Source organism: Lithobates pipiens, unplaced genomic scaffold (assembly GCF_037356315.1).
Source record: "Lithobates pipiens isolate NorthernLeopardFrog02 unplaced genomic scaffold, aLitPip1_a1.2 Scaffold_13, whole genome shotgun sequence".
Classification (NCBI taxonomy): Eukaryota; Metazoa; Chordata; class Amphibia; order Anura; family Ranidae; genus Lithobates; species Lithobates pipiens.
This window is the reverse complement of record NW_027507718.1, coordinates 338,233,234-338,254,316: the sequence shown is the minus strand read 5'-3', so window position 1 is coordinate 338,254,316 and position 21,083 is coordinate 338,233,234. Positions and strand designations below refer to the sequence as shown.

The 21,083-nt window shown below is 40.5% G+C and overlaps 1 protein-coding gene across 3 annotated transcripts in view; it reads left to right on the top strand.

Annotated features, from left to right (window-relative positions):
* The window catches only part of LRBA (LPS responsive beige-like anchor protein), a 939,113-nt gene that overhangs the window by 658,833 nt on the left and 259,197 nt on the right, over positions 1-21,083 (top strand). For all 3 annotated transcript variants that reach the window (XM_077477021.1, XM_077477022.1, XM_077477024.1), the window contains one exon: positions 6,307-6,424. In XM_077477021.1, the coding sequence (XP_077333147.1) occupies positions 6,307-6,424 (118 nt within the window). The remainder of the gene's footprint in view (positions 1-6,306; positions 6,425-21,083) is intronic.

Below are 21,083 nucleotides of genomic sequence, written 5' to 3'. Positions count from 1 at the left end.
CACATACCCAGCATCAAAAGTTTCTGTGGTTTTGCAGTCGGGGGAAGACCACTACCAGTTTGTGGCTCTTCCCTTTGGTCTGGCTTCAGCCCCCCAGTCTTTACCAGGGCATTGTCTCCAGTTTTGGCGTTGCTATGGCAACGTGGGATCACGATCGTGGGATACCTAGATCTCCTCCTGAGGGCATCTTCCTCCTCAGAATTAGAGGAGGATGTGGCGATCACCATGCAGACCCTGCAAGAATTTGGGTGGCTGTTGAACCTAAAGAAGTCGGTGCTTGTGCCGACCCAGCGTCTGGAGTACCTAGGCTTGCTGCTGGACTCCAGGGAAGCAAGAGTGTTTCTCCCTTCAGACAAATTGCAGACTCTCAGATCCACTGTAAAACTGCTGATGAACCGCAAGTGGTCATCGCTCCGCTTATGCATGCGAGTACTGGGACTCATGGTAGCCTCCTTCGAGGCAGTACCTTATGCCCAGTTCCACACCACAGTCCTGCAGAAGGAGATTTTGACAAAATGGGACACATCTCAGTTGTCCCTAGATCGACAGACTCACTGATCTGGTGGTTGAGGCCCCCGGTGATTCAGTCCCGGAAATCGTTCCTTCCTCTGAAATGGACGGTGATCACAATGGACGCCAGTCTATCCGGCTGGGTTGGCGTGATGGGGGTTCAGTCGGCTCAGGGCCTCTGATCAGCAACTTGGATTCTTCCGTCGACCAATCTGCTCAAATTGAGAGCGATCAGGCTGTGCCTCTCCATGGTCGATGAGACTGCAAGGGCGTCCGATCAGGATCTAGTCAGACAATGCCACAGCTGTGACATACGTCAATCACCAAGGGGAACAAGAAGCTCAGCCGCTGCACGGGAGGTCGCTCACATACTTCAGTGGGCAGAGAGATACGTACCGGGCCGGACGTCCATTTATATCCTGGGAGTGGAGAACCAACAGATGCTGGACCCAGGAGAAAGGGCATTGCACCCGGAAACATTCATGTTGCCGTGCCTGAGGTGGGGCACACCAGACGTGGATCTACTGGCCTCCCATATCAATCGGAAGTTGCCAAAATTTTTAGTCCAGGACAAGAGATCCGTGGGCCGACGCGTCAGATGCGCTGGTGGCTCCATGGGATCAGAACCAGCTGATCTACGCCTTTCCTCCACTGAAACTGTTACCATGTCTGCTTCGCAGAGTGGAAGCTGAGGGGATCCCAGTGATACTGGTTGCCCCAGATTGGCCTCATCATCCCTGGTACGCGGACCTGGTGTGTCAGGTGGCAGACGCTCTCTGGCAACTGCCGCTGCGAGGGGACCTTCTGTCAAGGTCCGATTCTCCATCCAGCTTTACCATCGCTGGCTTTAACTGCATGGCTATTGAGAGCCAGGTGTTGAGGAACCAGGGTCTGTCAGACTTGGTGATCCCAACTATGTTGAGAGCATGGAAATCATCTTCTCGGAAGATATACCATCGTACCTGGAAGGCCTACATCTCCATGTGTGAGGAGAAAGGATGGTATCCGCGCTCCTTTTCCATAGCTAGGATCCTGCTGTTTCTTCAGCAAGGAGTAGACCAGAAATTGGCATTAAGCACCATTAAAGGGCATATTTCAGCCTTAGCTGTCTTTTTTTCAGCGTCCCCTGGCATCTCACTCCTTAGTGAGTACCTTCGTTCAGGGGGTACGATATGTAGTCCCTCCAGTACGTCCACCGTTACCCCCTTGGGATCTGAACCTGGTGTTATGGCACGTCAAAAACCACCATTTGAAAACATCAGGGAAATTCCCCTGTTAACTCTTTCCCAGAAAGTTGTCTTCCTAGTGGCCATCACATCGGCCAGGAGGGTTTCGGAATTGGTGGCCTTGTCTTGCAAGTCACACTATCTGGTTATCCACAAGAATAAGTTGGTGCTGCGTCCGCAACCGGCTTTTCTACCGAAAGTGGTCTCGGCTTTTCATATCAATGAGGACATTGTATTGCCATCTCTATGTCCTAAGCCGAAGCACCCTAAGGAGGTGGCCCTTCACACTCTGGATGTGGATCGGGCCATTATGGTGTATTTGTCTGCCACGGTTCCCTTTCGGAAGTCGGACTTACTGTTTGCTTAGGTGGTTGGTCCAAAGAAAGACATGGCGGGCTCGTCGGCCACCATTTCCAGGTTGATCAGACACAATGTAGTACAAGCCTACACCTTGAAGGGTCAGGTGCCCCCCTTTACAGTCACGGACCACTCCACAGGGGCAATCGGAAACGTCTTGGGCCTTCCGACACCAAGCGTCTGCCGCTCAGATGTGTACAGCGGCGACCTGGTCGTCTCTCCACGCGTTTATCAAGTTCTACAAAGTAGATGTCAGTGCATCGGCTTATGCCTGTTTTGGCCGCAAATAGGGTTTTTTGTACTCGCTGTAAAATCCTTTTCTCTGTAATTCACCCGCCCCTCCTTTTATCTTTACATTATACTGCTTGTTGATGTACTGGGGTCTGTTTGCAGATGGGAGGGTTGTTAACCAAGGGACCGCCCCCCTGGGCGGAATGAAGAGATCTGAGTGTTGTATTACAACTATGCCTAGTATTCTCCTAGTGATAAGGCTAACAACCCATTTGTTACAGAAAGGAGCTGTGTCAGTCAGTGAATTACAGAGAAAAGGATCCTATTTTTATTGGATCTCTTTTAAAATAGAAGAAAATATTGTTTTTTTCCAAATTTCTGTTATTCTTTCCCTTATATCGCAAAAAATAAAAACCGGAGTCGTGAATAAATACCACCAAAATAAAGCTCTATTTGTGCAAACAAAATGATAAAAATTTAATTTGGGTACACGCAATTGTCATTGAAAGTGCGAGAGTGCTGGGAAGGAAGGGGGCGAAAGTGCCATGTATTGTAGCGGTTAAAAAACAGTTGTTAAATAGCAAAAGAAAGCTTTTTCTTAAAAATTGTGGAATGGTGTGATTGTCCATCAAACTATCACAGCACAGGAAACTGAAAACAGCCTGGTGATGAATGAGTATTACAGGTTGATACTTGAGTTGGTTAAATGTCAGTCTTAATGATTGTGAATAGCAGTGATAAAATATAAATTTATTTAATCACAAATGTACAGATATATTATCTGCTAATTTGTTTATTGAATGTTTAGGTAGAGAATGTTGTAGTGCCTAACCAATAAATGTAGTTATCAAAGAATGGTTTGCTATTAAAATGTTCTATCCTATACTTTTGGTGTATTTACCATATCTGTCAAACTTGACATAACTTCTGAGCAGTGGTGGAAATGCAGTTTCCCTAGTAACTAGTTTACTAGGGGGCTGGGCTTTGTAAAAAGTGCTGTCAATTTATGACAAAAGTCCCACAGAAGTCTTGCATCTAATCCAATTTTAATTGAACTCCAGAGACTTTGAAGTACATCTGTAGAAGCGGATAATTGTACTGCTTGACATAGCAGAGGCTAAACTGAGTGCATCAGTTTAACAACCATTTCATTTTTTCCCCCCTTCTTTTTAGTATTGGAAAAAAAAATTATACATCCTCCCTAAACCTTTGCCCGTGTGTGTATATGTATATAAAATATAGGTGGTAAGAAGTATTGAACACATTTTTTTCTAGTTAAATATATTTCTAAAGGTGCTATTTACATGAAATTGTCACACAATCATGTCGGTAACAGCCCATGCAATCCATACATACAAAGAAACCAAAACTAATACGTTTAGAAATTGTTATGTGTAATAAAATGGAATGGCACAGGGAAAAAGTATTGAACACATGAAGAAAGGGAGGTGCAGAAAGGCATGGAAAGCCAAGACATCAACTATAATATATCAGTAATTAGTAAGCAATCCTGCCCCGTGTCAGTGTAAATTAATATCAGCTGGTTCAGTCTCAACTGATGGCCTATAAAAAGGTGTCTCATTACCAAGGTGTCACACAAGAAACATCTCATGATGGGTAAAAATAAAGAGCTCTTTAAAGACATTCTCAACCTTATTGTGGCAAAACATACTGATGCCATTGGTTACAGAAGGATTTCTAAACTTCTGAATGTTTAAGTGAGCACTGTTGGGGCCATAATCCAGAAGTGGAAAGAATATTTCATTTCACCATAAACTGGCCACGACCAGGCATTCCCTGCAAACTTTGACAGAGTAGTGAAAAATGTATCTGAAGAGAGAGCCAAGGACCACTTGTGGAGGGCTTCAGAAAGATCTGGCATTAGCAGTTACAATTGTATGAAAGAAAACAATAAGTAATGTACTCAGCCGCCATGGCCTATATGCAAGACTCCACGCAAGACTCCATTGCTGAAGGAAAAGCATGTTGAAGATTGTTTAAAGTTTTCTTACAACATTTAGACAAGCCTGTGAAATACTGGGAGAATATAGTCTGGTCATATGAGACCAAAATTTAACTCTTTGGATGCCATAATACACACCATGTGTGGAGGTCAAATGGCACTACACATCACCCCAAAAACAGCATACCAACAGTGAAGTTTGGAGGTGGGGACATCATTGTGTGGGGCTGTTTTTCAGCATATGGCACTGGCAAACTTCATATCATTGAAGGAAGAATGAATGGAAAAATGTACCAAGACCTTCTTGATAAAAAAAAAAAAAATCTGCTGCCATCTACCAGGATGATGAAGATGAAACGAAGGTGGACATTTCATCAAGACAATTATCCCAAACTCAAAGCCAAGAAAACTCTCAATTGGTTTTAAAGAAAGAGAGAAAATAAAGCTTCTGGAATGTCCTAGCCAATCGCCTGACTTGAATCCAATAGAAAAACTATGAAAAGAACTAAAGATCAGTGTTCATAGCAGAGGCCCACGGAACCTTCAAGGTTTGAAGACTGGTAGAATGGGCCAAAATCACACCTGAGCAATGCACATGACTAGTTTCTGCATACAGGAGAGGCCTCTTGAAGCTGTCATTACCAACAATGGATTTCGCACACTGAATTTAAATTAGCATGTTCAATACTTTTCCTATTATGACGAGTTTATATTGTGTTTCCCTGAAAATAAGACCTAGTGTGATTTATTTTTTGGGGGGATGGCTACAATTTAAGCCCTACCCCGAAAATAAGCCCTAGTTTCAGGTGGTTGTGAACTCTTAGAATCCACTCTATTACAGTATTATATAATGTAAAATGTGTGTTTCTGTAATATTAATTTGTAATATACCTTCGGTACAGCGCGCTCAGCTGACCTCCTGCTGCTCTCCTCTTCTCCCAGCTGTCAGTGAGGGATCTCAGGCAGCCCCTCTGCAGTGCTCGGAGTGGGGAAGAGATCTCTGGAGGGTCATGGAAACGCATATCGGCGCTATAACGAGCGTATTTGGCACAATTATACTACAGAAACACACATTGTGCATTATATACTACAGTAATAGAGTGGGTTATAGGATTTTACAAACACTTTTACTTGGTTCACACTGAGAATTCCTGACAGGCAAGGAGGGAGAAGGGGAGAGAAGACTGCACATTACATAAGACCTACCCTGAAAATAAGCCCTAGTGTCTTTTGTTGCAAAAATTAATATAAGACCCGGTCTTATTTTTGGGGAAACAGTACTGTTTGAATAATGCAGTGGTTTTCTGCTCCTTTTTGAAGCTGAGTTGGAACCAAACAAGATCTTTGACATACATCATTTTCCACCATCACATTCATTCTGGTTGCGCTTCACATACACCTTTGTGAGATTCTATGATGGTTCACAGGATTGTGTATCTTGTAATCCTATGTCTGCTCTGAAAGCTTGCATTCAATTCTTATTGCAGTTGACCTTGTCAAATAATTACATTGAATTGTAAAACCCAATAAAAATGTATTGAGTTGAAAATATGCATTGGTTATTAAAGCCTGTACTGAACATGTCATCTCAGCATTTTGAGGCTGGAATGGGTTAGATATGTTATATGGAAGTACTGATAAAGCATCTAAACAAAATATGAACTGTGTTGTACAAATATCTTTAGACACAGACCTTGTATTAATATTTGCTAGGTTACTGAGTGGCAACTGTCAAACTGGCTGGGGTTTTCTTGCAAAATCATTGCTGAACAAGAAATGTGTGGCTACCTCCATTCTCCTAACACTCATCAGTTATTTTCAGTTTTGGTGAACTCCTGTAAATGTGATTATCTTTTATGTTAGACTACTTATACTCTGCTTTATTACGGCCATTTGAAGCTTTAAATATTCTCTAAATCTTACTCTTCACAGTACTGCAGAGAATGCCACGTTCTATTTGTTCATATTGGGAAAAGTTTGTATTACAATGCTTTAAGTACATTTTTTTTGTCCTTTCAGATTTTGGCCTACACTGAGGGAGTGCATGGAAAATGGCTCTTCACAGAAATCCGTGCCGTATTCTCAAGGCGATATCTTTTGCAGAATACAGCCCTGGAAATATTCATGGCAAACAGAGGTAACTTCAATATACTGCATAATGGCAACATAACATGGGGACGTTTAAGGTTTTTTTAAGGGATGGAGGGTGTAATAAAAATACTACATTAAATTTACATAAGTAGCCCAAAAATAATCTAAATGATAAATGGATAAAAAATAAGACCTGTGTCCAGAGATCTGTTAACTTTTAATTTATCCAGAGAAAGGAAAATCTCTTATAAAGTGGGATCCAGTTTGCTCAAGTTTGCAAAAAAAAAGTCTTCCTGACCCAGTTCAATAACCCACTGGATCATTGTTCTTGTATCAGTATGTGCAACCCCTAATTATCCATGCTTCTTGAAATTTGGCATATATATCTTTTACATCACTTGCACTCGGGGCGTAAGCAGAGTCATATGAAAATCACATCTTTGGAAAAATGAAACACCCTAGGGGACACGCGCAGCAATGAAAACATAACATTGGAACTAACCAACCAGCATTCTATCCAAATCTAAATGAAACTTTTTTCTTTTTGTTTTACCTTCAGCTAAGTTTGTCCCTAATCATATCCCTAAATAATATTGAGGCTTCAACCATGAGCCTAGTACGAGTAACATTTTTTAGACCCGGTGATTGTCTTTTATGTAAAAGTGATCTGAGCAACTATATACACATACACTTTTACAGCCCCCCCCCCCCCCCGTCCCCGTCCCCATCCACCACCTGCGGCATTGGCTGCCCTGGACACGGTGAGAGGAACTGATGTTGCTCCTCCCACTGTGTGACATCTGAAAGCGATCATGAGCGATCATGAGCTGGTCTACTACCAGTACGGCTTCCACCCCTTGTAGCTGAAAGGGATCCTTTTTGCTTAATCTAGACATCCTCCTGTAAGTAAAAGGTGGGTTTATCCTTTTTGCTGCAAGCCTTGGACCCCAAAACCCTGCAAGCTCTGTAGTGGGGGACATCTGTTGGCCTTTTTGCCAGTCGGAATCATAGTTGTCCCAGACCTCTGGGTCCAGTCTCTCTCTAAGGGGTATTTTTTTTTTCTTTATCTCTGCCCCCTACCCGATGCCTAACCTTCTGATATGTGGAATTAAAAAAAAAAAAATACCATGGGATCACAGAAATGAAAATTGGGTATACCACTTGTTTTGAAGGAACCCTGAATTTGGAAAACCATTTAAAAAATGTAAATTTATATTACACTAATAATAGAAAGTTGGGGGACGATATTGGTTCCTAGTAATAAAGATTAATTTTCAGGATTGATAGCAACAAAGGCAGCAAAGGAACTGATGTAGCAAAATTTTAAATCCTGATGGTATTCATCCCAGAGTTTGTTTTTTGTTTTTTTTTTGTTCTTTCAAAAGAAAAATATAAAGTTACAAAGTTTACTCCTAGTATCAAAAAAAATCATCCCAGAGTTCTAAGAGAACATCTTGGTATAGTTGTTGGACCATTTTTTTTAAATCTCTTCTAAAAGCTCCCCAGGACTAGTGAAGAGCTAATATTGTACCTAACCCAACCTTTAGTACTCTTAAAGGGCCGGGAGGCAACCTGCGTGAAGGAGTTAACATCAGTTCTTATCTTACTACTTATTACTGAGGGCAAATAATGTCAAACTACTCTGATCACATTTTTTTGGTAGATCGCAAATGTTTTGAACCAGGGTAGTGCTATAACCCAAAAAACTGTTGCACTACAATCCAGATAATATAAATGCCACCAGTGTACTACTACAAAAAATGTTATGCAGACAGCCAGCGCTTGTTCCCACAACCAACAGAAATGTTACCTTTATCTATAATTGCAGCACTGCTGTAAACATATACCAAAGAAAATAAATAATAAAAAATCTACAAATAAATAATATCCAGTGTACTGGTAAACAAATATAACTTACCTTAATACTGCATATTATCTGATATTTCCAAAATATTTAACTAGTATATTAATTGCACTTAAAAATATTGTCAGTCAGTTCATTAAGTGCACCACTTATTTATCTAAATTGTTAAATCAGCCCAACTCAAGTGCACACTGAAAGCGCTCAGTGCTGTAAACCGAAATTTCATCCACTTGCTTTACCCTTTCTACCCACATGACACCGGGGAGGGAAAATGGCCAGTTTGGACATTTTCACTTCGGGGAGTATATAATTTGTTGCCAGCGGTTTAGACATTAATGGCTGTGTGTTGAGTTATTTTGAGGGGACAGTGAATTTACACTGTTATACAAGCTGTACACTAATTTACTTTGCAGCAAAGTATAATTTCTACAGTGTTGTCACATGAAAAGATAAAATATTTACAAAAATGGGAGGGGTGTACTCACGTTTGTGAGATACTGTGTGTATTTATGTTGGGGAAAATCTCTGGATTGAACCCTGCAATAGGGTTCTTTTAAATTGATGAAATCTCAAGCAGTAACTTTCATAATGTGTTTTTATTATTATTGTTGATTATTATGAGCAAGGCAACATGCAAACCATCATGTGCCAAGATTGCAGCCCCCATGGCATATGGCTCCTCTCCCACCTCCTGGGAGTTATATAACATAAATAGATTGCAACACATGATACACAATATTTACAATATGTACAGTATGCAAACTGATTTGTATAAAACACATACGGTGCCTTGAAATAGTATTCACACCCCTTAAAATTTTCCTGCCTGCTACTACGCCAAATATTTAAAATTTTTAGTCATCAGTCCAGAGCACCTGCTGCCATTTTTCTGCACCCCAGTTACTATGTTTTCATGCATAGTTGAGACGCTTAGCCTTGTTTCCCCATTGGAGGTACCGCTTTTTTGCCTGAAATTCTTCCATGAAGACCACTTCTGGTCAGACTTCTCCAGACAGTAGATGGGTGTACCCAGGTCCCACTGGTTTTTGCCAGTTCTGTGTCGATGACACTGCTGGACATCTTCCAGTGTCAAAGAAAATTAAGCATGATGTGTCTTTCATCTACTGCATTGTTTCCTTGACCATGCACAGCATCTACAGTCCTAAATGAGTCTCAAAAGTGCTTAACCACTTGCCGACCAGCACACGCCGATGTACGTCAGCAGAATTGCAAGGACAGGTACGTCCCTTTAAATTTTCTGCTGTGCCATAGCGTGCTGCTACCAGCGGCGAGCACGCTTGCCGGGCGGAACCTCCGGGAGTCCGATTGCGGGTACCGCGGGGATACCCGCAATCACCTAATGGGGAGGAAGAACAGGGAGATGCTAAAGTAAACAAGCATCTCCCCATTCTGCCTAGTAACAGTGTCACTGATCTCTGCTCCATGTAATCGGAGCAGAGATCAGTGACATGTCAGACAGCCACGCCCCCCCCCCCAGTTAGAAACGCACCCCTAGTAGGACACACGTGACCCCTACACTGCCACCTAGCATTTGTATAGCACTGATTGCTGTATATATGACAATGCTCCCAAAAATGTGTCAAAAATGTCCAACGTGTCTGCCATAATGTAGCAGGCGCGATTACTAGTAAAAAAAAAAATTAAGAAAAATGCCATAAAACTATCCCCTATTTTCTAAACGCTATAACTTTTGCGCAAACCAATCAATAATCGCTTATTGCATTTTTATTTTTTTTATTTTTTACAGAATACAATATCGGCCTAGACTGAGAAAAAAATTATATTTTTGGGGGATATTTATTATAGCAAAATGTAAAAAAGAATGCGTTTTTTTTTTTCAAAATTGTCGCTCTTTTTTGTTTATAGCGCAAACAATAAAAACCTCAGGGGTGATCAAATACCAACAAAAGAAATCTCTATTTGTGGGGGAAAAAAATACATCAATTTTGTTTGGGAGCCACGTCGCACGACCACGCAGTTGTCAGTTAAAGTGATGCAGTACCAAATCGCAAAAAGTGGTCTGGTCTTTGGCCTGCAAAATGGTCGGGGGCTTAAGTAGTTAAATATGACAACTTGAAATCCAAGTTTGCTTTGACATCTCTGCCTGGGAGAGTCCTTACTGATGCAGTAAAACTACCTTGAGTCATGTTGCTGTACTCAGTATTGCCATGGTGTATGCCCTGTGACATGAAACTGTCTTCCACAACCTTACCTTAGTAGCAGAGTTTGGTATTTCCTCACCCAGGTTTAAGCGTCCTTTTTCCGTTAAAGACTGTGTTTCAACCTACAATTGAAATTGATCATTAGCTCCTGCTTGGTATAATTGGTTCATAATACTCCTGAATGAACCCTCTGCTATATACCCTAGCAAATCTTGCAATGAAAAACAATGTTTTCATTGCAACTGTATCAAAGTAATCCCACCGTAGTTCACTGAAGTCCCAAAGCTTTAGAAATGGCTTTGTAACTCTTTTCAGACTGCTACATAGATGTCAATTACTTTGTTTCTCCTCTGTTCTTAAATTTCTGTAGATCGTGGATTGATGCGTTGCATTTTTAGATCTTTTAGTGTGATTCACTTTGTCAGACAGCTTTTATGTAAGTGATTTCTCGATTCAACATGTTTGCCAGTAATCCCTCCTTGGTGTGGCAAGTGAAATTTAACTCCGCTTTCCAAAAAATGTGGTTCATGCTTTAGCGAGATGAGGGACAGGCAATTATTTTTTCACATAGGGCCAGGCAGTTATGGACAGCGGTTTCCCTTAATAAATTAAATTATCATTTTAAAACTGTATTTTGTATTTACTTGGGTTATCTTAATTTTTTTTTGAGGCTCTGAATCATTTAAGTGCGACAAATAGGCAAAAATATAAAAAATCGTGAAGGAGGACAAACAATTTTTCACATCACTATATATAGCAGTGTGCAGAGGGTTCATCCAGAATTTCTCCATGAAGGGGTTAACCTCAGCCCAACACAAGTAGCAGGAAAGGCTAACTACGGACTGATATTTAAATATTCCTTCCGCTTATCTCCCAAATAACCCTTTATAAGAAATGCGCTTTAACAGAAATCATTGTGTAAGTGCCCATGTGACCACAAGGCTCATAGTCCTTTCTGTAATAAGGATCACTGACAACAGGAATGAACTGAATAGAACACCACAAACAGACAAAAAATTCCCAGCATGCTTACCAGCTAGGCTGCAAAAAACTAAATGTACTCTGCCTTAAAATTCAGATTAAAAAAAGAGATTTAACTTGAACACATTTTCAAATATATATGAAAACCACAGTGCCTACATCAAAGTTGCCATCGTTTTTGTATCAATTAATAGAAGCAGTGGTAACACCAACCAGCATTCATTGCTCTATTTGTTATCCAGGGGGAGAAGGGCCCGAAGCTTTATGGTCACATGATTGCATGACAAAAACACACTAAAAAGATATTTACACTTATATTTTTTAATGTCCGTTTGTTAGTTGGCATGTGTCTCTACGTTAAAGTGAACCTATACTTTACCAAAGGAAGCAACTCAGTATTTCTGTGTCTTGAAGAGCATTTGATAATCTCCCCTTCCTCCCATGTGGCAACAGGCAACATTAGTTCTTGGTGATTGGCTGTAAAGGTATCACAATGGGGCGAGTAGAGAGTCCTGAACCTTATGTAAGCTCTTAGCAGCAACTTGGAACTTATGCAAGGATTTTTATAATTACTCCCATGGATGAATATTAGTGATGGGGTGACGAAAAGAGGATAAGCATAGGTAGCTGCACAGAATAACAGTACATTTAACCTTCACATGTAGTGAAGGTGAAAACCACAGCTTCCCATTTAAACTTTATCCTTTTGCCAAAATGGAAAGGTTCATCACAGTGAATACTTCATAACAACAAAAATGCTAAAATTATCTTATTGAACAGTGGGCTGCATCAAATGTTCTACTCTCAAGAATTTGGCACCCAATATACAAACTACTGACTGAACACATGATTAGAGTCCTTTGTGTACAGCCCCAATTCCAAAAAAAAGTTGGGAAGCTGTGTAAAATTTACAAAAAACAGAATTCAATGATTTTCTATCTCATGAACCCATATTTTATTCACAATAAAAATCAGAAAACATATCAAATGTTGAAACTAAGAAATTGTACAATTTTAAGAAAAAAATATCATTTTCAAATTGATGACAGCAACACGTCACAAAATAGTTAAAATGGGACAAAAAAAAAATGAAGAGCTTGATAACATGTTGCGACCAATTAGGTTAATTGGCGACAGGCCAATAACATGACTGGGTATAAAAAGAGCATCTTAGAGAGTTGGAGTGTCTTAGAAGTTAAGATGGCATAAGTTCACCAATCGGTGAAAAGCTGTGTCTAAAAATTGTCGAACAGTCTCCAGAATAGTGTTGCTCAAAATTTGCAAAGACTTTAAATATATCATCATCTACAGTACATAATATAATCAAATGGTTCTGAGAATCTGGATCTCTGCAAGGGACAGGGCCAAAACACAATATTCGATATCCATGATCTTTGGACATTACTGCATAGGCTCAGGAATCTTTCTACATATCACTTAATGTATAAAGAAAAAAAAATGTGGCACTTAGATAATTGTGTATAAAAAACACCAAAAATGATATCATAAAATTATGTAAATAAATGACAAAATAAGTTCATATATAAATGTCTATCTTAACTAGTGATACTCCTTAGTGATCTGTAAGTCTGGACCACTCCAACAAAGTGCTTCAATGTGTCCCACCACTAATCCAATGCACTCTCCAGAATGTGTTGATGCACAAGTCATCTAAGCAAACTAGGCTCAAAAGTGTTCAACGATGTAACCCTGTGGAGAGACTCCCAGGAGTGATGGCCTTCTAGAGATGACAACCGCCAGATCAATAGTCTTTGAGAACAGCAGGTGGATGACAGGACTTTGCGTAATGAATACTCACCAAAAGGCAAAGTGATTGATAATAGTGTAGTATATTTTTTAAAAAAAGGCAATATTTGTGTACTTGAAAGGTGAAACACCACTGTGTGCTTAAACATTAAAATGGTGTAATGCCCCAATCAAAAGGCTGTGCAAAGACTAAAGCACCATATGGGCATAGTGAATAAGCACTAAAACACAACATTCCAGGTATGTGAACCAGTTTGTGATGTACAGCAGCATCAATAGATAATGGGACTGCATGGGACAAATGCTCCCTAAAGACTGCCAAGATTGAAGGTATATAGTGTGTAGTATTTAATGGGAATGTGGATAAAAGCAGGTAAATACAACAGTATCCAGAACGTACACATACGGCTGCCAAAAACGTCACCATGCGGCGGGAATGACATCAGCACTTTCTCCACCCAACTAGTTTCACGCTGTAGCAAATCCTCAGCGCAATTCCCCCTTTCGACCACTAAGGATGTGCTAGCGTGTGCAACTAGTTGGGTGGAGAAAGAGTGCTGATATTGTTGCGCATGGTTTTGTTTGTGGCGGCCTTAGCTGCAAGTTCTGGATACTGTTGTACTTGTTTTTAATCCAAATTTCCATTAAATAGTACACTGCTGTATATACCTTTATTGGCTCTGTCTTTGGTGAACATTTGTCCCATACAGTCCCATTTTCCATTGATGATGTTGGACACACCTGTGGTGATTTCTTAACTGGATATTCCCTTCCTTTAAGTGTGGACTACTGTGTTTTGATGCTTATTCACTATCATTTAAGTACACAAATATGCCTTTTTTATACTACACTATTGTCAATCTCTTTGCATTTTTGTGCGCATCCAATCCACAAAGTCCTGCCATCCTTCTGGTGTTCTCAAAGGCTATTAGACCTGGTGGTTGTCATCTCCAGAAGGCCATCAATCCCAGAAGACTGTCCCCAAGCTTACATCATTGAATTTGGATGATGCCTTTTGAGCCCAGTTTGCTGTCTACAAGTGCAACAACACTTTCTGGTGAGTGCATTGGATTAGTGGTGGGACACATTGAAGCACTTTGTTGCAGTGGTCCAGAGAGACGTATAGATCACCAAGGACTATCACTAGTCAAGATTGACACTTGTATATGTACAGTTTATTTATTTACATCACTGTATAGTATTTTTTGTGTTATATATTTTTCCACAAATTTATGGCTATTGTTTATACTTCCAAAAATCATTGTGCCATCCAAAAATGTAAGTTTAATCTCTATCATGCAAAGAAGCAGCCATATCTGAACATGATCCATAAATGCGGCTATCTTCTCTGAGCCAAAGCTCATTTAAAATGGTCTTTTGCAAAGTGGAAAATTGTTCTGCGGTCAGACTAATTGTAATTTGACATTGTATTTGGCAACCATGGGTGCCATGTACTCTGGTCTAAAAAGGAGAGGGACCTTCTGGCATGTTATCAGCGCTCAGTTCAAGTCTGTATCTCTGATGGTATGGGGGTGCATTAATGCTTATGGAATGGGTAGCTTTCATGTCTGGAATGGCACCATTAATGCTCAACGCTATATCCAGATTTTAGTGCAGCATATGCTCTCATTTAAATTACGTATTTTTCAGGGAAGGACTTGCATATTTCAGCAGGGCAGTGCTAAACCACAAATTCTGGGTTCTTAACTGGCTTACCTGCAGTCCAGACCTTTCACCAATTGAAATATTTGATATATCTTGAAATGAAAAATACGACAAAACCTGGGACAGTTGAGCAGTTAAAATCCTATATCAGGCAAGAATGACAAAACATTCCTCTTCCCAAACTCATGCAACTGGCCTCCTCAGTTTTTAGATGTTTACAGAGTGTTTTGAAATAAAGAGGGGTTGCTATACCATGACAAACATATCCCTGTCTCAACTTTTTTGAGACAAGCTGCTGCCATCAGTTTCAAAATTGCCCTATTTTTTTCTTAAAATGGCACATTTTCTTTGTATAAAACATACGTTTAAACTCTTTATTGCCAATAAAATGTGGGTCTACTATAAGGTTTGCAAATCATTGCACTGTTTTTTGTAGATTTTACAATGCATCACAATTTTTGGTGGAATTGGGGTTGTATTATAAAGTGAAAAATTGTTAATAAATACTGCGCTGTGACTACAATCAAATAAATAAGCCTCAAACATCGGCCAAAAGAGAAACAGCTGAAAAAATAAATGTAAAAGATGCTGCGCTAAAAGTATATATGTGTATAACAATCACATTTATATAAAAAAAATCATATCAAGTTCAAAGTGAATATTCTTATGAATCATAAATATTAAATTATGAAACAATATCTGGTAAATAATTCTAATATAGGTCTTGTAAGAAGTCCATAAAGTGCAGAAAACAGTCCATGCAGATGGCAGATAACTGCTTCAAAGTGATGAGAAAACCAAGTGCTCAAAAAAAGATGCTGACAGAACCACCACCCTTAGAAATGAGGCTTCCCGGAACTCACAGACCTGAAAAGGCATATACCTCTGAAGTCATGTTTAGCTTATAGTTGGTATCCAGAAGGGTACGACTGGTCCCTGCTTCTAAAGTGGTTACCAATACTTGACATCAATGAAGTGTCAAGGGATGTACAGCAGATTAGTGAGGAGTGGAAGGGCGGTCATCAGATATCCTTGTATTCAAGCATCAAATCATAACAGAAAAAACCTGCATGGTTTTATATCGTTGAGAGATTTTTATTTAATCATAATAAGAATTAAAAACACTCACATTTGTGAAGTAAAAAACAGGCTGTTTAAAGTACTGGAAATGGTTTAATGTTGTTAGTAAGGTCTAACTGACGCGTTTCGTCCTCTAAGACGTCATCTGGGGTATGGACTCATGCCAGTAACATTACTTCTGTAATGCTGTACATCCCTTTAGACTTCATTAATGTCACATCGTCTGAAGTATCGGTGACCACTTTAGAAGCAGGGACCAGCTGTACCCTTCTGGATACCAACTATAAGCTAATCACGACTTGAGAGGTAGTGCTGTCAGCATCTCTTTTTTGATGAATAGGGTTTTCTCATCACTTTGAAGCAGTTATCTGCAGTCTACATGGATGGTTTTCTGCACTTTATGGACTCTTTCTATGTTATATATTGCTAATGTCCTTCCAAGACCTATATTGGCATTATTTACCAGATATTTTTTCATAATTTAATATTTATGATTTATAACAATATTCACTTTGCACTTTATATGATTTTTTAAAATATCAATTCCATTGTTATACACATATACTTTTAGCGCAGCATCTTTTACATTTAATTGGGGTTGTATTAGTGGGATTTCTACCAATAACAGCCTCCTGTCAAAACACACAACAAAATGAGTATTAATATTATTCTCTTACCAGTATATTTGTATTTGAATTGGATTTATAAGTTAAAACAGGCAGGGATCTGGGTATTGTATCAATATTTTTAGAATGATATTTTGTCATGTATACCCACATAAAAAATATACTTTTAGTTCAAACACATGTAGTCAGACCCTGCAATAAATTTTATGGACTGCAAAGGGAAAAAAATGGTTACATTAATATGTCTGATGGGTTAAACTTGTGATAGAGTAGCATAGGATCACACGCCTACTTTGTCATTGTAAACAGTCATAATTTACCCAGTAAAATTGATTTATAATTTTCTATGACATGTGTATAGAATATGTTGTATATCCATAAACATTTGTTTGACAATGCATACAAACAAAAATGCAGAGGAAGCACGTTTAACTTTTACAAATGTGGGAAGGGGAGGCTTGCGCAAAGTCGCATACCAACCATGTTTACAGAAGGCCAAACTTAATGCACAGCTACACCACATGCTGTTGCATAATAGGAACACATATAATAACTTTTTATTTAAGCTGTACTGCAGGCAAGCATTAAAAATATCTAAATATGGAAATTGCATTACCCTGCTAAAGGATTTTGCCACTCTAGCAATGCAAACAATAGTTATTTCTGACAATCCTATAAGAGTTTGCTTGTAAAATCTCCTTTTATGCTGTTAGTGCTGCCTGATATCTGGCCATCTCTTTCAACAACTTATGGATTTCCTACATGCTTTGCAGCTTATCTGCTGCTGTTTATGCTGTTTACTTTCATTTTCTGATTACTGCGTATTCCATGGTCCTTTGCTGTCTAGTTATGATTGCTGCATGGTGTGCTGCGCCTCTTAGCTCCTCTGTAGTTTAGAAGGTAAGTTATGAATTCTGCGACACAGCAGTGCCCATTAAAAGGGCATAGTAAATATGTGTCACAGAATTCAAGGAAGTAAATGTGTGGGGTTCTTATGAAAGTCCCAGAAACTTCTAGATCATTCACATTAAAGGGGTTGTAAAGGTAAATGTTTTTTCACCTTAATGCATTCTATGCATTAAGGTGAAAAAACATCTGACAGTCCCTGCGCCCCAGCCCCCCCGTTTTACTTACCTCACCCCTCGAAAGTCCCGCACTCGTCCCCCGACGTCCTTTCCACCGTTCAGCCTGGCCGCTGATTGGCTGGAGTGTATAGATGGAAAGCAGCGCAGCCATTGGCTCGCGCTGCTGTCAATCACATCCACTGACGCGGAGCGCCAGGGGGCGGGGCCGTGTGATACAGCGAGCGGCTATAGCCTCCGGCTGTATCACGGGAGTGAGCCCGCAGAACGTGAGAAGCACCTGCGGGAGGAAGCCGAGACAGCCGCCAAGGGACCCCAGAAGAGCAGGTTCGGGGCCACTCTGTGAAAAACGAGCTGCACAGTGGAGGTAAGTATAACATGTTTGTTATTTAAAAAAAAATAATAATTCACTTTACAATCCTTTAAGAGGAGTAGGCTAGAAATAATTAAAATACCATATGGAAATTAATTTATGATTTTACATTTGAACATAGATATGCTTTAGCCACTATGGCCAGGCGGCAGCAACGCCGATGTGGGTGGACACACCCTAGGTCCTTCCACAACGCTCACTCTAGCGCACTCACTAGAGCATGCAGCAGGGGGATCTGTGACCTGTGGACACAGTCAATAATCGATCATTATTCTGGGCCGTTGTGATAGGCCCAGGTACCATGTGATCCTTGTGACCCTATCACAATCCGTGCATGAACAGTAGTAAACAATGCTGTTATTGTTTACTACTATGTGAGCTGTGTGATAAGTGACAGAGATCACATGGTACCAGGGTCAGTAACAGCTGCCCTGTACCACGTGATAGCTGTGACCAATCACAGTAATACAGAGGTTTTCATGAATTAAAACTTTACAGTCTTTTACTGATTGCTTATACAACATCACTGTAATAAGCAATTGGTGTTAAAAAAAAATAAAAATCCAGATCACCCGCAGAGTAGTACAGTGTCAATAAGGTAACACAGCGATGCTCTGGTGATGGTATTGCCCTTAAACATTGCCACACCAGCTAGTTTCCCTAATCACTGCCATACCAGTCATATTGTTCATAATCGGTGCCATACCAGTTGGTGTCCCTGACCACCACCACACCAATTGCATTGTCTCTGATCATTATTGGATGTGTACTTTGTCGCTAGATAGCCCAGAGGTTCTGTTTGGATTTTGGGCCTCTCTCGGTGGCTAGGCTGTGGCAAAGTCTGCAGGATCGCCATACTCAGGAGTAGCAGAAGGTGTTTTATGTAATTTTAAGTATGCCTATGCTGTGTGTTAGAAATAATACACAACTTTGTGTAAGAAAAGATAAATAACAAATACATTTTCGTTCCTGCTTTTTCCAAATACTTGTGATAAAAGTAACTTTTTCATCTGATTCAGGGCTTGGATTATTAAGGGTTTTTTTTTTTGTGGACTTTGCAAAATCTTTTGTACAATGTTACTGTGTAAACACAGGGCTGGAGTAGGGTGTGTGCGCAGAAGGTGCACATGACCGGAGCCCTGTGGCTCTGTGTGAAGGGGTTTTGGCATTCTTTCTTACAGGACGTGGAAGAACCTCCAACTCCGAGACTAGCTTTTTTTTTTTTTTTTTTTTCAAAAGTTTTTATTGAAGTTTCACAGGTGAACAAAAGCAGTAACTGCAATATACAACAGAATAAGTACATTAAGCAGAAGAGTACAACTCCATTTAGATACAAGCAATATAATACCATTTGGGAGACATCATCAAGCATAAAGCTTGTTGGTATAAATAACAATCTAGGATCTAATACAACTATGTGAAGTTATTAGTATATTACCATGCTCAGACATTGCTAGGAGTCGTGGCTGGGTATGTATAACTGCTCCCCCAAAAAAGGGGTGGAGTTTTAGTGCACCTGGTATGTTCCGTACCCCTGAGATGCACGTGTGCAAGTAAGAGCCCGCAGCATCCAGTCGTCCCACTCAGGATCAGACTGCGACTGGGTGGGGGATAGAGATATATTTTCCAGAAGTATGGTAGTACCCTGAGCACTAGAAAGTATGGATGTAAGATGTAACTAAAAGATACACGTAAATATTATAAAAAAATTCAACAATGTACATAAACTAGAACAACAGGTCCAAAGATAGCGGAGTTAGCTGCTAGTCAACAGTAGTAAGTATAAGGATTCAAAGGCCAAACCAATGGATTAGGATCAAAGTCGTCCATCAGGACTAGGAAGGGAGGATTGTCAAGGGTATCGGGAAATTGGGGTAACGTTTGAAGGGCTGGAGTGCCGTGTATAGAACCAGTAACAACTTCATCCAGTCAGTTGTTGTGTCACCATGAGAAGAGTGGAGCTGATCAATAAGGGAGTTCCCTGGGTTGTTGGATAGAATCTCTGTGTTCCGGGACTTATCACTAAAGGGGGGAAATACATTGAGTGTACATGTGGGGTAAACGGAGTAGTGAGTCCGGCTTGACAAGGGGATACAGTGGGTTAAGGATACCCGCCTATGAGGTTATCACATCATGTAAGTCACGCTCGGTATTCCAGGGTGGTGATAAAATGCTTCGAGACTAGCTTTTTATGAGAATCAACACCACCTCAACTGCAGGAGGCTGGGCTGTCATGTTTCAGAGCTGGGAATACTCATACAAAGCAGGACAGCCCAGCCTCCTTGCAGCCTCTTCTCCTGCACTGAGGACAGGGGTGGGTGGAAGAGATTTTTAGTTGGATTGGAAGGGAGGACAGAATTGGTTCGGGAGAGAACTGCACATTGAGGAGGGATGGATGATGAGTGTTGATTAGCTTATGTGTGTTTGGAGCTATCTCACTGGGAAGTTTTCAAAGCCAACAGCCAGTCATAGCCAGCAGAGGCATTCCCTGCCCGCAGCCACACATATACAGGGAACATGTAAATGTGTGGCTGCATGGTGGTCAAAGTCTCCACCTAGGATTGGCTGTGGTCTTTGACAGCTTCCCAGGATGGCTCGAGCACGTTTTATACCTGAGCTCCTCCCTAGGGTTGAAGGAAGAGCTCTGTACTGGGAAGGTGGGGTAGCAGACGTGCTTTGTAGTGGCATTTCTTTCAGGGACACCACTGGCGCAGGGGCATTTCTTTCCTTCCATTGAAAACGCCAGCTCGGGGACAATATTTAATTTCAGTTACACCATCAATGAGGGAACTGTTTTGCTTTCCAGTGACGCCACTGACTCATGGACCTTTCTAGTGAAACCAATGCCTTTGGGACATTGTTTTTTTCTTCCAGTGACACCACAGACTCGGGGATATTTTTTCTTTCCAGGGACACCATAGACTCAGTGACATGTTTTCTATCCAGTAACACCATCAACTCAGGAACTTTTTATTTCAGTGAGGCCACCAACCCAAGGACATTCTTTCCTTTGGCGCTGTTTCCCCCTTATTTGTGCACTGATCTTAAACTTTTCAGTTTGCTGCAGTGGTCCACAAACACTGG